The 17,116-nt window shown below is 47.1% G+C and overlaps 1 protein-coding gene and 1 long non-coding RNA gene across 2 annotated transcripts in view; one reads left to right on the forward strand and one right to left on the reverse strand.

Moving 5' to 3' along the window:
* Nucleotides 1-17,116, reverse strand: part of LOC308486478 — a 260,503-nt gene that overhangs the window by 63,339 nt on the left and 180,048 nt on the right. The gene's annotated exons all lie outside the window — the stretch shown is intronic.
* The window catches only part of PFKFB3 (6-phosphofructo-2-kinase/fructose-2,6-biphosphatase 3), a 52,544-nt gene that overhangs the window by 27,153 nt on the left and 8,275 nt on the right, over nucleotides 1-17,116 (forward strand). Inside the window, 11 exon segments of the mRNA XM_081023363.1 lie at nucleotides 2,493-2,618; nucleotides 4,031-4,127; nucleotides 4,961-5,027; nucleotides 6,548-6,622; nucleotides 8,490-8,546; nucleotides 10,092-10,216; nucleotides 11,359-11,566; nucleotides 12,562-12,708; nucleotides 14,409-14,513; nucleotides 16,180-16,309; nucleotides 16,931-17,037. Of these exon segments, the coding sequence (XP_080879489.1) occupies nucleotides 2,493-2,618; nucleotides 4,031-4,127; nucleotides 4,961-5,027; nucleotides 6,548-6,622; nucleotides 8,490-8,546; nucleotides 10,092-10,216; nucleotides 11,359-11,566; nucleotides 12,562-12,708; nucleotides 14,409-14,513; nucleotides 16,180-16,309; nucleotides 16,931-17,037 (1,244 nt within the window).

Here is a 17,116-nt window from a genome sequence, read left to right on the forward strand (position 1 = left end):
CCTCTCTGAAAGCCGAAACAGCCACAAATGACTGAGCCCCATCATTAACCTTTCCTCACATCCCTCCTTCTGAAATACGTGCATTAATGCTTTCTGATGCAAGACCCCACACATCCCCGCACCCCACTTTTTCGGCAACCCCTTCTCCGTTATGTGTGGGGGGAAAAATACATTGCTGGTGTGTAGCTTTTTGGAAAGCCTTTTTAAAAATTCTGGATAAGCTTGGAGGCTTGCTGCGCTTTGAGAAAACACTTAACTGCATTCAAAGCCTGGAGCAAAATAAGAAAAAAGTGTTCGACGAAGCATGCACTCGAGCGTGGCTTTCCAGTAATATTTTAACAACAGATGTGTTTGGCTCCAAATCCCTGCATCTGAGCCTTGGAATGAGGATGGAATTTAAAAGTGGTCATATGCCTCTGCTCCACCACTCCTGGCTGTTAAGTGGTACCTACAGTAATGAAGAGAACCAGGCTTTGCTGAATTCCCCCCCCCCCCAATACAGTGGTACCTCGGGTTACATACGCTTTAGGTTACAGATGCTTCAAGTTACAGACTCCGCTAACCCAGAAATAGTACCTCAGGTTAAGAACTTTGCTTCAGGATGAGAATAGAAATCGTGCTCCAGTGGCAGCGGGAGGCCCCATTAGCTAAAGTGGTGCTTCAGGTTAAGAACAGTTTCAGGTTAAGAACAGACCTCCAGAACGAATTACGTTCTTAACCCGAGGTACCACTGTACTCTTAAAGCATAGCAGGACTTCAAGTCCTTCTGGGTCACTGCTGTCCTGAAGCATCAAAAATGCAAAGAGGAAAGGTCCTGTAAGTGTGGCTGATAATGAACCCAGCCTAGATTTTTTTCTTCCTGGCCTTTTCCCCTTGGTGATGTAGGGCTTGTGCTCTCAGTTTCTCGATATTGCTGTGACCAAATCCTGACATGTCCAAATAGGACTTGTAAGAGACTGCCAGCTGAAGCCTCTGAGAGCTGCTGCCAGTCCCAGTGTTTCTCAACCTGTGGGTCCCCAGATGTTGTTGGACTATAACTCCCATCATCCCTGACCGCTGGTCATGCTGGCTAGGAATGATGGGAATCGTAGTCCAACAACATCTGGGGACACACAATGTTTAGAAACACTGGTAGACAATACTGAGGTAGATGGCCCAGAGGTCTGACTCTGTATAAGGCAGCAGCCTTGTGCTCCTACATTTCATGCTGCGAGGCTCTTCCGTACATCACCTGCTTGCATCCTCCTTTGGGAGGATGACCCACCTGGTTCCTCGGCAGAGATTCTTGGAATGCCAGAAAGGAAGGCTGGAACGTTTTATTGGATTTGGCATGGCTTTCCACTCTGAAACTCCCCCGGGCACCATCGTGGCGGACTGGGTGCCAATTGCTCATCATTCTGCCCTGAACTCATCTCCACAAACCAGCAGAGATGGCTTGGCAAGAATCCTTTTGCCATCATGCTCTCGTGCCAATGCACTTTTATAGACTATTACACTTGTTTTGCTACAGGGATGTGGCAGATAGGAGGACCAAACCCAGAGATTTACAAGGCCCTCTTGTGCCAAGTTCTGGGAGAGTAGCAGTGGAAATCTGGGTTGCAAAGAAATGAGTTTCCGTTCTGTTAGCAACACCTGTGACTTGCACCTTGCATGTCAGGGGAACTTAGACAAAAGGAAGGAACCCTTCTGTAGAATTTTAGGCTTTTTCTCTGAGTGGCTTCTAAGGTTCTGGGAGTAAAGCAATTCTCAAGTCCTGTTCTGTTTTTGCGACCTGCAAGAGGCAGAAACTTGAAATTCTTAGGCTGCTGAATTCTGAGTTGGGCTCCGATTAACACAAACAAACCCGTGTGTATGTTTCAGAACAGCAGGAGATTTCTTCCTGAGTGTCCTTGCCGCTTGGCTGTCTGTCTGGCTCATGTCCCAGTCTAAGGATGAGCCGGCAGGCTTTCAGCGTCTTGATCCTTGATGTCTAGCAGGTTTTGTCTCGAGGCTGCAGTAGAAAAGGCTGATATGCGACCAGGATGTCCGCATAATGCTTTTTGAACATTCCAAGTTGCTTTGCATGCATTCTCTTGGTAATCTGGGAATTAGGTCTGTTTTATCCCCATATTGCAGAAAGAGGGACTGAGGCTGAGAGGCGGTGATTAGCCTCTGGTCAGCTGCTGAGTTTAATTCTGTGGAACCGGGGAGAGATCTTAACTCACAGCTTGATCTCTTGGCTGCAAGGCACCACTATCTCCATTGGGCCAGGCGTGCTGGCCAGTCTGGATAGCTCAGCTGGTTAGAGCATGGCGCTGATAATGCCAAGATTGCAAGTTCAATTCCTGTGTGGGACAGCTGCATAGGATTGGACAAGATGGTTTTGGACCCTTCCAACTCTAAAATTCTATGATCCCAGTTGCCTGCCTTTATAAAAACATGTAGTATTGATATGACAAGTCGTCTCCCTTTTCAACATCCATTTTCTTTCTCCCTTCTTCACCTGCCCATAGCATGTGGCCCTCAGCTTACCAATTCCCCCACTGTGATCGTCATGGTCGGCCTCCCGGCTCGTGGGAAAACCTACATTTCCAAGAAGCTGACCCGCTACCTCAACTGGATCGGCGTCCCGACAAAAGGTGAGATTCTGGGCTGACTTGAGGCTTTATAGTTGAAGCCCCTGGGTGCCTGTGTTGGGAGCAACAGGTCCTGCTTCTAAGAAGTACCGTATTTACTCAACTGTAATGTGCTCCTTTTTTTGGTGTGCATTAGATTCGATGGTGCATTAGATACAGCATTTCATTGGCTGTTCTGGGGAGGTAGGATGCTGAACTAATTAACTTTTGTTTTGTTTTTTCCAAAAAAATTATTGGTTTTCACAATATTATAAACAAACAAACAAACAAACAAACAAACAAACAAACACACAAGACAAACAAACAAAACAAACATAAATCATAGCCTTATTAAAAATTACAGTTATTAACTTCGTTAAGTGACTTCCTCGCTTCCCCTTGGTTGAATTTCATGGCCTGTCCTTTTAACGGTTTTCCAAATCCCAATTTTTATGAAATTTAACTTAAACATTAACATCCTTAGATCTTCACCTTATAGAATTAAACATATCAATTCATCACTTAACATTAATAAAATCCTAAGCCCATTAAGTATCTGCAAGCTATTTCCAGTTAGTTTAACTTAACAAATTTAACTAAATAATCATTAAATTTATCCCATTCTTCCTGATACTCCTGCTCCTTCTGGTCACGGACTCTTCTGGTTAGGTCGGCTAGCTAGCCTAGCTGAACTAAGTAACTTTTGGTCTCATCCGGCAGAGTTATTCTTTTTTGCTCTTACAGCGTCTGATAATTTCTCCTGCATGATGTTGAGTTGCATTTTGATGGATGTTGCATCTGCCCCAAAGTCAGTTCTTGGGACTGGACCGCTGACCAAGCTATTTGGGGAGTTTGGTTACCTGTTTCAGAGGCTCAAGTGTTGGGAAACCTCTGTTATGTCCAATAATCTACTAGTGACTTTCATTGTGCGCTTCCAAGATTTATAAGGAGGTGGCTGTAGCTCAAATCATTTTTTGAGGTACCTGGGTCAGTGCAGGTCTTTCCCAAAGAGAAACCAGAGAGACAGAGGCAATCCATAACAGTCTCTCTTGGAAATCACTTGCGGCTCCACAAATATGTTAGTAGCATGGAATCATAGAATTGTGTTGGAAGGGACCCCAAGAGTCATCTATCTAGTCCAACCCTCTGCAATGCAGGAATCTTTTTGCCCAGTGTGGGATTCGAACCCACAACCCAGCATGTATCTATGCTTTTCACTCGTCTGGAGGAAAATGAGCCATGCTTTCATCTGCTTTTACAAAAAAAAGGGGCCCTTCAGGGAGACCCGATTCAGGCAGGCAAGTGGCTGTTTACAAGCCCGACCCACGCAGCTTGTTCTTGGAAGAGAAGTTCATTGAATTTCATGGGTTTCCATGTCTTTTTCACTTAACAAAAGTGCAGGCGCCTTGACTCTCCTTGACTCTTTCTCCTTGCAGTGTTTAATGTTGGGGAGTATCGGCGTGAGGCCGTGAAGCATTACAGCTCCTACGACTTCTTTCGTCCTGATAATGAGGAGGCTATGAAAGTCCGCAAGTAAGTTGAGCTATTATGCTCCAAGTTTCCTCCATCCTGGTTTGTTTGTTTTTTTACCTTCTGCTCTTTTCTTGAATTGAAAGTTTGACTTTTGGGAGCTGGAGTGTTTCAGTGCTGTTTGGGAGGCCTCTCCAGGGTGCTCTGTAAAAGGTAAAGGGACCCCCGACCGTTAGGTCCAGTCGTGGATGACTCTGGGATTGTGGCGTTCATCCCGCTTCATTGGCCGAGGGAGCCGGCGTACAGCTTCCGTGCCATGTGGCCAGCATGACTAAGCCGCTTCTGGCGAACCAGAGCAGCGCACGGAAACGCCGTTTACCTTCCCGCTGGAGTGGTACCTATTTATCTACTTGCACTTTGATGTGCTTTCGAACTGCTAAGTAGGCAGGAGCCGGGACCGAGCAACGGGAGCTCACCCCGTCGCGGGGATTCGAACCGCTGACCTTCTGATTAGCAAGCCCTAGGCTCTGTGGTTTAACCCACAGTGCCACCCATGTCGCAGGGTGCTCTGTATCCCCGAGCCAATATAAGAAGTAGCAAGGAGCCCTCTTGGTTGTGTGGACTTGGCTTTTGAGCCTCAAAAGAGCTCTTGCCCACATCAGGGCAGTGACTGACCTTGCAGACCCATGGGGAAGACTGATGAAGAGCCAAGTGTGGGGACAAACTGGGGTTCCCTCTTTGGGGATGGGGAGGCTTTGGGAGCTGATGGACAGAACCTTGTCTTTCCGTGTCTTTTTTGGGGGGTAGCGTAATTGGGGCCAGTTGGACCTTGGGGTTTCCTGCGAAAGCTGTGATTCGAAATGTCCTGAACCTGTGCCTTTTCCCTGTTGTTGCAGGCAATGTGCCTTAGCCGCCTTGCGAGATGTCAAATTGTACTTGTCCGAGGAAGGTGGCCAGATTGCGGTGAGTGTCGTGTCCTGAAAGGAGCCAGTTGCCAGCAGAGTGATGTGGTCGTTTCTGGAGCTTGGCTGCAGCTGGTCTCCGGGGGGGGGGGGAGGCGCTCCTGTGTACCCTTCAGCTCAGGGGTGTGCCGATTCTCTCTTTTTTAATTGACACCCCACCTACACCACTGTACAGTCATACCTCATGTTATGTTTGCTTCAGGTTGCGTGATTTCAGGTTGCGTCCCGCGGCGACCCGGAAGTACAGTGGTACCTCGGGATGCGAACGGGATCCGTTCCGGAGCCCCATTCGCATACCGAACGGAACACAAGACGCGACTGCGTGTCTGTGCATGCACGGGTCACATTTCGCCGCTTCCGCGCATGTGCGTGACGTCATTTTGAGCGTCTGCGCATGCGTCGGCGGTGAAACCCGAAAGTAATGTACTCCGTTACTTTCGGGTTGCCGCGGAGCACAACTCAAACATGCTCAACCCGAAGCGCATTCAACTTGAGGTATGACTGTACCGGAAAGGGTTACTTAGCCAGTGTGGTGTAGTGGTTAAGAGCAGTGGACTCGCAATCTGGTGAACCGGGTTCGCATCTCCGCTCTTCCACACGCAGCTGCTGGGTGACCTTGGGCCAGTCACGCTTCTCTGAAGTCTCTCAGCCCCACTCACCTCACAGAGTGTTTGTTGTGGGGGAGGAAAGGAAAGGAGATTGTGAGCTGCTTTGAGACTCCTTCGGGTAGTGATAAAGCGGGATATCAAATCCAAACTTCTCCTCCTCCTCCTCCTCCTCCTCCTTCTTCTTCTTCTTCTTCTTCTTCTTCTTCTTCTTCTTCTTCTTCTTCTACAGAAACTGACTCTGCACTCTGGCTTAAGACCATAAGAGCCCTGATGAGCTCTAGCTCAGTGGGAGACAACTTGCCTTGTGTTAAGAAGGTTCTGGGTTCAGTCCTTCATTTTTTAAAAAAGCAAATGGAATGTTTTCCCCACAGCAATTGTTTCCGCATACTTTTAAGAACGGCTGATGTTCCTTTTGAACAGTTTTGATTTTAGTGTATGTCTGTTTTATTAGCCATACTGGGAACATAACTTTCTGCTGAAATAACATTTAATTTATATGCCAAAATAGCTTCCAAGCAGAGGGCAACACAGTCAATACAGAATTAAAACCCGCAAGCACAACTTCACTGGGTCATTAAAACATCCTTAATTAAAATATACAGTAAAAATGAACAATTAAAAAACGTAAGAATTGGAACAGTTTTCAAAACATTAAAACAATAAAATCAGATGATCTGCTAGGGGGAAAGTTTTTGGAGCCGGTCGAATGCCAATACTATGAGGCCTCTCATATTTTAGCCGAGGGCGTATTCCACAACAAAAGTGCCATAAATTAAAAAAGCACACCTCCACGTTGTCACAAGCCAGTAACCACCCAAAGCCAATTTATACCCCTCCTTTCAAGTTAAGTGCATGTCAGTAAAAAATAATAATAAGCCCCATGACATTATTTTCTTCTTTTCTACCCACAAAGGTTTTTGATGCTACAAACACCACACGCGAGAGAAGATCTATGATCTTGCATTTTGCCAAAGAAAATGGTTTCAAAGTAAGTGTTTTTGTTTTAAGTGACATATTTCTGAATGAAAATAAATGATTGCAGCCCTGCCTTTTAGACTTGCTCTTGGCTGTGCTTGTCGATGTGTCTGAATGCCGCCCTGCTCTCCTGGGAGAAGGACCTGAGCAATCATTGTACCGATGTTGTTTTCTTTTAAAAGCAGGTTACACATAGAATCAGAAGGGGTCCCTGTGGTCATCTAGTCCAGCCCCCCTTGCAGTGCAGGAAACTCAGCTAAAGCATCCATGAAAGATGGCCATCCAACCTCTGCTTTAAACCCCCAATGGAGTCTGTTCCACTGTCAAATGGCTCTTACTGGTATGCCATGCTGAGGACCTTAAGGTCCATGAATAACCACAGTTTAGAGGTCCCGGGCCCTAAGGAAGTCAGACTATCCTCCACCAGAGCCAGGGCCTTTTTAGTGATGGCTCCAACCTGGTGGAATGCTCTGTCCCATGAGACCAGGGCCCTTCAGGATTTAACCTCCTTCCGCCGGGCCTGTAAGACAGAGCTATTCCGCCTGGCCTTTAATTTGAATTCAGCCTGATCTTCTGTTTCCCTTCTCTTCCCTCCCCCTCCCCTTTTATGAAGATTACCCGCTCTGAGACCCCACAGCTAATTCTCCCCTGGTCTCCTCACTGGCCCAAGTAGGACTAATTCAGCCAGCTAGCCCTGGGGATTACCTAATGCTTATTTCCCCTAAATTGATTTAAGTGTTTTAAATTTGTTGCTAGCCACCCTGAGCCCAGTTTTTTGAATCGGGAAGGGCGTGGTAGAAATAAAAATTGATTATTATTATTATTATTACTGTCCCCACAGTGATGGGGAACCTCCAGTCCTGATTTGGCCGGCCAGCCCCACATGTGATGGCAGTAGGGCTGAAAGTGGGACGGCTGGTTGCAGGCCCTGCCAGTCAGTTGTCAAACTTGACAGCAGAGGATGGGGCAGGCGAGTTAAGGCTCCAATACCCCCCCCATGTTGTTGTGGGCTCCCTTGAAACACATAGGATCAGCAGGGTGGATTTGATTTAAATCAAATCGATCTAAATCACGATTTAAACCACTAGTCATTAAGACTTGATTTAAATCATTATTTTTTTTACAGAAAGACTCATTCTTGCTGGTATAATCTTAATATTGACAACCAGATGAAGGTTTCATTTTTTGCAATAAAAAATTTCCAGAGTAGTTTTTACAGTTATATCAAAAATTACTGATTTGGTTATATTATTAGAAATACATTGACAGATCATTATGAAATTATTGTGAGGTTTAATAAGTTAACTGTTTATATTGGGACAACTTTTCTGCTGTACTTAATTGGAAGCAGAAAAACAATCGTTTCCTTAATACTGCAACAATTTAAACAATTTATTTAACTAAAGCAATAACGTTGTAGCATATGTATCCATGTTTGTTAACTGATGTGGTTAATTTTTTTTTAAAAAAACACACCTTAGGCTGAGTTTTAGCACACATGAGAAACTTAAAACAAATCATTGTTTCCTGATGAATAGCCTTTGGACTGGAATGTAACTTAAATAGAAAACTATCTTTAGAAAGATTTCCCCTCCAAAAGCATTTTATTTTAAAAACTTAATTTAAAAATATATAATTCTGATTAAATTTTTAAAAATCTGATTTTTATCCACCCTGGTGCCCAGTCTCCCAGGACAGATTCCTGGCATCTCCCATTGCAAGAAGGATTTTCAGCTGGCAGGGCTAAGGGCGACCTCTCTGCCCCGAGGTCTCAGACAGCTGATGTCTGCCATAGAAAGAGATCTAGATGGGCCAAGCTGCTTTGTGTGGTTTTATTCCCTGCCTTAAACACACACACATGGATGTCCTCTTCCTTTCAGGTGTTCTTCATCGAATCCGTCTGCAATGACCCGTCTGTCGTCGCTACGAACATTATGGTAAGTGTGAGAAAAGAGTTTCTCTTTCTATCGGGGGGGGGGGGTCTTGCCCCACCTGAAGGAGCTGTTTCGAAAAGGCACCTGGAGCTATTGCCTCTGTTGCCCCAGCTGAAATCTTTTCCTCGTCAGCAAACATTAGTCTCTGTTAAGCAAGCACTGCTGTTTCACCCTCTTAGTTACCGTATTTTTCGCTCCATAAGATGCACCTGACCATAAGACGCACCTAGTTTTTAGAGGAGAAAAACAAGGGAAAAAAATATTCTGAACGAAACAGTGGGTGTATGATTTTTGTGGTTCATGCTGTGGCCACAGACATGTGATTTGACGGTGAGTTTGGGGTAGCCCAGTGCAAAAATCCTGAGGATCCATGTGGATCCGTGCTTTGTAACCACGGGCCTATGGGAAACCAGCAAGTGGGATTCGAACACAAGAGCCCTATCCCTTCCCATAGTTTCCAGTAACAGGTTGTTGTTGTTTTTGGCAAGCATTGCTGCCTCTGGCTGTGGAGCCGAGCATAGCCATTGTGGTCAGCAGGCCTTTCTCCCACATAAATTTGTGAAATCCTCTTTTAAAGCCCTCTGAGTTGGGACAGCGATATCCATAGTTTAACTGTCCTGAATCCTGCAACATTCAGCTTCTTTGTATGCCCGCGACCAGGACCAATGGCACTTCCTGTCTGTGATTCCCAGCAAGCAATATACCGAGGCATACTGCCTCCAACAGAGGACAGAGAACATCGCTGCCATGACTAGTAGCTGTGATAGCTTTATCCACCATCAATTCATTTAATCTGCCGAGACCACATAACACCGGTCTTGAAAGGCCTACATTGGCTCCCAGTACGTTTCCGAGCACAATTCAAAGTGTTGGTTCTGACCTTTAAAGCCCTGAACAGCCTCGGTCCTGTATACCTGAAGGAGCGTCTCCACCCCCATCATTCTGCCCGGACACTGAGGTCCAGCGCCGAGGGCCTTCCGGTGGTTCCCTCACTGCAAGAAGTGAGGTTACAGGGAACCAGGCAGAGGGCCTTCTCAGTAGTGGCACCCACCCTGTGGAACGCCCTCCCACCAGATGTCAAAGAGAACAACAACTACCAAACTTTTAGAAGACATCTGAAGGCAGGCCTGTTTAGGGAAGCTTTTAATGTTTGATGTATTGCTGTATTTTAATATTTGGTTGGAAGCTGCCCAGAGTGGCTGGGGAAGCCCAGCCAGATGGGCAGGGTATAAATATTATTATTATTATTATTATTATTATTATTATTATTATTGTTATTATTATCCTCTTTTAAAGCCACCTGTTACAAGGATTCAGGTGCTGGCTTCTTCAGGTGCTGGCTTTCCTCGCTTTTGTCCTGTTGTTGTTGGCTTTGAGTGACGGGCACCAGTCTGCCTTGTTCAGTCAGGCTGATGAGGGAACAGCCATGAGCAGCTCAGGCGAATCCCGCTTTGCAATTTCTCCTTAATATTTCTCTGTAACATCATCTTGGGTTTCACAGCTGGCTCCCTGACCCTGTGCTCTTTTTTTCTTTTGCATGTGCTTCAGGAAGTCAAGTTGTCCAGCCCGGATTATAAGGACTGCAACTCTGCTGACGCAATGGAAGATTTCATGAAGAGAATCAGCTGTTACCAATCGAGCTACCAGCCTATGGACCCAGACGACTACGACAGGTGAGGGAACTGTGTTTCTTGCCTGTATTTCCAGTAACCAAAGCTGGCTGCCAAATTGTGTGAAAGGCACTGTGTGAAAGCCAGTGTAGTGTAGTGGTTAAGAGCAGTGGACTCGTAATCTGGGGAACCAGGTTCATGTCTCCGCTCCTCCACATGCAGTTGCTGGGTGACCTTGGGCCAGTCACACTTCTCTGAAGTCTCTCAGCCCCACTCACCTCACAGAGTGTTTGTTGTGGGGGAGGAAGGGAAAGGAGGTTGTTAGCCGCTTTGAGACTCCTTCAGGTAGTGATAAAGCGGGATATCAAACCCAAACTCCTCTTCTCTGGTGTTTGTTTTGTCTTAGAAGTAGTTTCAGTGAACTTACAATTCCCCCTGAAGTCACTAAGGTACACTGAATTGGGAAGCATTTCCTCGCTTTTAACCTGTTGGAATGTGCTTACATGGAAAACTAGGGAATTTTGTTGCAAAATTCTGAATTTCGAAGCTTTTCCCATTGCCTTCCTGGAAGAATGTCTGGGTTGGTAGGACTGCCTTTAGAAGCAGGGATTTGGTAGGGAAGCTGTTTGCTTTCGCCTGAGACAGAAAGTAGGATGTGTGTGGTTTCTCCTGCTTTTAACAACCAGAGACTTGGCAGAGCTAGGTGTGCCTGAATCTGTTGGAATTAACAACACACACCGTAACATAATAATGCAATATACCACACCTGGATACATAGGATCAAGCATGCTGTTAAGCACCTTCATTTCCTACCAGAATTTCAATAACACCTCAGCAGTGGCTGCTGGGTACCGTATTTTTTGCACCATAACACTCACTTTTTTCCTCCTAGAAAGTAAGGGGAAATGTCTGTGCGTGTTATGGAGGGAATGCCTACGGGTGGCATGCCTACGGATTTTCCTCCTCTAAAAACTACGTGCGTGTTATGGTCGGGTGCGTGTTATAGAGCGAAAAATACGGTACTTTTGAAGCTCACCTGCTCATGGGCTTAGGACTTGGCGCAAGGCTGTGCTACAATTCCCCGATTTGGTGCTTCATGGTTTCTGTGCATTCCCACCTTGCGGGTTCTGCAGCTCTTGAACTTGGCTTTCCCCCGGGGTTGGCGGGCCTTTTGAGTGACGGCCGTGCGTGTCTTCCCCTCCCAGAGACCTGTCGCTGATCAAAGTGATTGACGTTGGCCGGAGGTACCTTGTGAACAGGGTGCAAGATCACATCCAGAGTCGAATCGTCTACTACCTGATGAACATCCACGTCCAGCCTCGCACCATCTACCTGTGCCGGCACGGCGAGAGCGAATACAACCTCAAGGGGAAGATTGGGGGAGACTCTGGGCTCTCCTGGAGGGGAAAGAAGGTAGGTGTCGTGGGAAATCCTCTGTCTGGGAGCTGAGAGGCTTGGCCGCCTTTGAATGTGCTGCAGCTGCAGTCCTGTGCCTACTTAGCTCGGTGCAGGCAGGCCTAGCAGCAGGAATGGGGCATCAGCAACCTCCGCCTGCCTCATTTCCTGCTTGCAACCGGACTCCGTCCTTCTTAGTCTCAAATAAAAACAATAGAAAGCCAGGTTCCATTACCCAGAAACCTCTGAAGGACAGCCCCTAAACGGCCTCGGCCCAGTATACCTGAAGGAGCGTCTCCACCCCCATCGTTCAGCCCGGACACTGAGGTCCAGCTCCGAGGGCCTTCTGGCAGTTCCCTCACTGCGAGAAGCAAAGCTACAGGGAACCAGGCAGAGGGCCTTCTCGGTAGTGGCACCCGCCCTCTGGAACGCCCTCCCTTCAGATGTCAAAGAGAAGAACAACTACCTGACATTTAGAAGACATCTGAAGGCAGCCCTGTTCAGGGAGGTTTTTAATGTGTGGCAATTTAATGTATTTTTAATCTTTGTTGGAAGCTGCCCAGAGTGGCTGGGGAAACCCAGCCAGATGGGCGGGGTACAAATAATAAATTACTATTACTTACCTCTGGGATGACTCTTCCCCCTCACTTGTCAGGCAGGATCACATGACAAAAAAGGGTCCTTGCTGGGGGGAGGAGTCATCCCACGCTCTCCAGTTCATACGGTCAAGCAGGGGGAAAACCCGCCCCCCTTTAGCTGCCATGTTGTAGATGTGGTAGTCCATTTCCAGCTCCGATTGGCGCATCATCATCTCTCTCTCTCCCATGTGTATCAGTAGGAAGAAAGCTCAGGAATGAAACTTATTGGGTTTCGTTGCGACTCTACTTCGTCCAGTAAAGTCCCCATATAGCAATGCATGACTCTCTTATTGTGGTGGGCACTGTCCTTTGGGAGCCTCTGGGAATAGAAATCTGCGCTAAGAATTTCCTTTTCGTTTCCCCATCTGTCTTCAGTTTTCCAGTGCGTTGAGCCATTTTGTCCAGGAGCAGAACCTGAAAGACCTCAAAGTGTGGACCAGCCAGCTCAAGAGGACCATCCAGACAGCAGAGGCTCTTGACCTGCCCTACGAGCAGTGGAAGGCCCTGAATGAAATTGATGCTGTAAGTGCCGTTGTATTTTCTGGGCTCAGGGCCAAGCTTCCAATGGGAGAACAGGGGGCTGTCCTCTTCTGTCCCCCGCTCTCCAAATTTGCCCCAGGCTTTACAGAGATCCCAGCGCACCTAAGGAAATCCCAGCGCACCTGAGGAGATTCTGCCAAAAGCCCACCTAGTACAGAATCCTGTTTTCACAGTGCACAGCCAGATACCTCTGGGAAGCCCACCGGCAGGCCCCGAATCTCCCTGCTTGTGATTCCTAGGAGATTGCATCCTGCAGCTTAGTCATTCTACTAGTCCTGTGCAATAAGCTTGTGCATAATCCTATTTATATCGGCCCATGTTTTTTGTTTTTTTAAAAAAGTGTGCTTCTGTCCCATTAATTCAGCATGAACAAGTTAGGTGCACCATGACTGTCTGTCTGCTTGGGGAGTTTGCCACTTTTGCCTGGTGGCAAACTCCCCAAGGTTGGAACGCATAGAGGTTGCAGGTGGGATTCCATTGCACAACAGGCCGCCCCCCCTTCCTCTGCGTGCCCCCCCCAATTAGCTTAAAGGGGTGTCAGGAGAACCTGCAGAACTGTATGCTAGGGAGGAGGGGGGCAGATAAATTCCATCCGCCAAACAATGCAAACAGAATGTTTGGAAGAATTTGGCATTGAATCCCCTGCCCAAAATATTTGATTAACATCCTTGTGCCTTAGAGTAGAAATTAATGGGCACGACTAACTTAGATCCATTGATTTCAATGAGTGGGACTAGCCTTGGCTACAATTCCTTTGTTTATATAATCAGGTGATCTGAGAGAACATGTTAATCATGGTCCAATATCGTGCCATCCGAATCAATATTTCTTATTAATATTTATAAACATTTTTAACTCTTTAATATGACAAAATCATTGGGCTGACTTGTATCTAACGAAGCTGTCCCGTTAGCGCAAGGACTTGTGCCTGCTCAACAGGAGTTTATCTCCCTCTCCTGAGGGTGGAAGTACTTGCAGAAAGACTTCATTGGATACAACCCTATATGGGGCTGGGTATACACCTGCAGCTTAAAATGCAGTGAGCCCCTGCCCTCTTGCCTGTTGCATTTCAAGTCACACTGGCGCTGTGGGTTAAACCACAGAGCCTAGGACTTGCTGATCAGAAGGTCAGCGGTTCGAATCTCCGTGACGGGGTGAGCTCCCGTTGCTTGGTCCCTGCTCCTGCCAACCTAGCAGTTCGAAAGCACGTCAAAGTGCAAGTAGATAAATAGGTACCGCTCCGGCGGTAAGGTAAATGGTGTTTCCGTGCATTGCTCTGGTTCGCCAGAAGCCTCTTAGTCATGCTGGCCACATGACCCGGAAGCTGTATGCCAGCTCCCTCTGCCAATAAAGTGAGATGAGCGCTGCAAACCCAGAGTTGGCCACAACTGGACCTAATGGTCAGGGGTCCCTTTACCTTTTTATACACCTGCAGCTTAAAATGCAGTGAGCCCCTGCCCTCTTGCCTGTTGCGTTTCAAGTCACACTTGTACTTTGATATACACACACCACATTCTTGGCTACAATTCCATTTCTGCAGGGAAGAGGACCTTGACTAGAAACTTGAGTAGGATCTTGCCGTTGCAAATTATCTCTTGCTTCCCCCCAATACCACATGCCTTCCATAATCTTGCCCCGAGTAGCAGCCCTGATGTTTCCCCCCCACCTTGTGGTTTTTGCAGGGTGTGTGCGAAGAGCTAACCTACGATGAAATCAAGGAAAAGTACCCTGAAGAATTTGCTCTGCGGGACCAGGACAAATACTACTACCGCTACCCGTCGGGAGAGGTAAGCCTGGGGCAGCGAGAAACCGTTTAAAAACAGTGAAAATTGTTTTGGTGGGTTTTTGTGTCAGTCAAGCAGGCCATTAGAACATTACGGATTCAATATTCCATGATAGTTAATGAAGAAACTAGCTGGAAGATAAAAAGAATGGAACAAAAATATTTCGAACATGCCAATAAATCAGGAAAACTGCTTGCGTGGCAGTTGAAGAAAAATGAACAAAGAAACTCCATAAACAAAAGTAATATACAGTGGTACCTCGGGTTAAGTACTTAATTCGTTCCGGAGGTCCGTTCTTAACCTGAAACTGTTCTTAACCTGAAGCACCACTTTAGCTAATGGGGCCTCCCGCTGCTGCCGTGCCGCCGGAGCACGATTTCTGTTCTCATCCTGAAGCAAAGTTCTTAACCTGAAGCACTATTTCTGGGTTATCGGAGTCTGTAACATGAAGTGTCTGTAACCTGAAGCGTCTGTAACCCGAGGTACCACTGTAAATGGGAAGATTACAGATAAGATGAAGGAAATAAGAGCTGCGTTTGTAACATACTTTTCAGAACTGTATAAGAAAGGAAAGGAAAAAACCTGTAAAATAGAGGAATATATTAAAAATGGTTGTCTGCCAAAAATAAGAGACGAACAAATGGTGATCTTAAATACTCAAATAACAACTCAAGAAGTGCTAGAGGCAATAAACTGGACAAAAAGTGGCAAGCCCCTGGGTCCAGATGGATTAACGGCGAAGGTGAGCCCCCTTAACATGGCATCATCACTCTTGGATGATGGAGAACAGGGATGGGGAAGGTGGCAGATGCATCCCCACTTGCCGTCTTCAAAGGGGCATTTCGCATAAGGAGGTGGACTTCCAATAAACAAGGAGCTGTCGGTCGTGCGAGAAAAGAACATCTCCAAGCGCTAAGCCATCCATGAGCTCCACTTTTCTCTTTGGCCATCCTGCACCCTGGTGAATTTTCAGTGCTCCTGGGATCTCCTTTGCAGAAATATCCTTTCCTCTGGAGCTTGGCAACGTAGAAAAACAAAACCTCTGCTACTGCGAGCAGAAGCAGAACAACACAGAGCTCTCTTTGGGGAATGAAAGGATGTAATGACTCCACGTTTTGGGCAGCGGGAGGAAATTATTTGAAGGGACATAGGAAGTGGCCCCCTCCTGAGTCAGAGCAGTTGTCTTTTGAGCTTGGTATTTCATCTACGGACACGTGGCGCTGTGGGTTAAACCACAGAGCCTAGGACTTGCTGATCAGAAGGTCGGCGGTTCGAATCCCCGCAACGGGGTGAGCTCCCGTTGCTCGCTCCCAGCTCCTGCCAACCTAGCAGTTCGAAAGCACACCAGTGCTAGTAGATAAATAGGTACGGCTGCGGCGGGAAGGTAAACGGCGTTTCCGTGCACTGCTCTGGTTCGCCAGAAGCGGCTTAGTCATGCTGGCCACATGACCCGGAAGCTGTATGCCGGATCCCTCGGCCAATAAAGCGAAATGAGCGCTGCAACCCCAGAGTCGTCCGCGACTGGACCTAAAGGTCAGGGGTCCCTTTACCTATTTCATCTACACTGACTGGCAGTGAAGCCCTGTATCAACATCAGTTTTGAGCGTTCAGGGGTTGTCCCAGCGCCTTTACCCAGTTTTTTGGGGTCTTTTTATGTGTGCATCTGCAGTCCTACCAGGATCTCGTGCAGCGCCTGGAGCCCGTTATCATGGAGCTGGAGAGGCAGGAGAATGTCCTCGTCGTCTGTCACCAGGCCGTGATGAGATGCCTCTTGGCCTACTTCCTTGACAAGAGTGCAGGTAAGTGGTCTGTAGCTGGGGTGTGCCTCTCTTTATTAAACGGGTGCAAGGATCGAGGTGCAGTATTTAGCCAGAGAACAGTGCCTGCTAAATATATGCCCCAAAGTTCCATTGAGTCGTCGCATCTGAGTGTGCGCCCATTCTCCGCCAACTAAAAACCCATGCAGCTATTGAGCCAGGATTTCAACCAGGAATGTTGGGTTGTGTCCTGAGCGAATGTGTTGTGCTTACAAGGAGAAATGGTAGCTTAAAAAAAGAAGGGCAGATGGAATAAAAGTAATGCATAAAACCCGTGTGTTCCAGTGTGGTGTAGTGGTTAAGACCGGTGGACTCGTAATCTGGGGAACTGGGTTCGCTTCCCTGCTCCTCCACATGTAGCTGCTGGGTGACATTGGGCTAGTCACACTTCTCTGAAGTCTCTCAGCCCCACTCACCTCACAGAGTGTTTGTTGTGGGGGAGGAAGGGAAAGGAGAATGTTATAGCCGCCTTGAGACTCCTTCGGGTAGTGATAAAGCGGGATATCAAATTCAAACTCCTCCTCCTCTTCTTCCATTTGCAACGCTGCATAAAACAGACTTCTGTGTCTGGCTGATAACCTCCCTTCTCTGCTTTTCTTCCAGCGGAAATGCCTTACTTGAAATGTCCTCTCCACACAGTGCTAAAGCTGACCCCTGTGGCATATGGTGAGTATCTGTTTCTCTCAAAGGTTTTGCACAGAGAGCATGATGTGCCTGGGTTGCTTGCCCTGGTCCATGCGCTGTGACGAAGCTTTGAGAAGCCCCATTATTGATGTGGAAAGAAATGGT

This window comes from Podarcis pityusensis (assembly GCF_964106645.2).
Source record: "Podarcis pityusensis genome assembly, chromosome: 10".
In the NCBI taxonomy this organism is placed as follows: Eukaryota; Metazoa; Chordata; class Lepidosauria; order Squamata; family Lacertidae; genus Podarcis; species Podarcis pityusensis.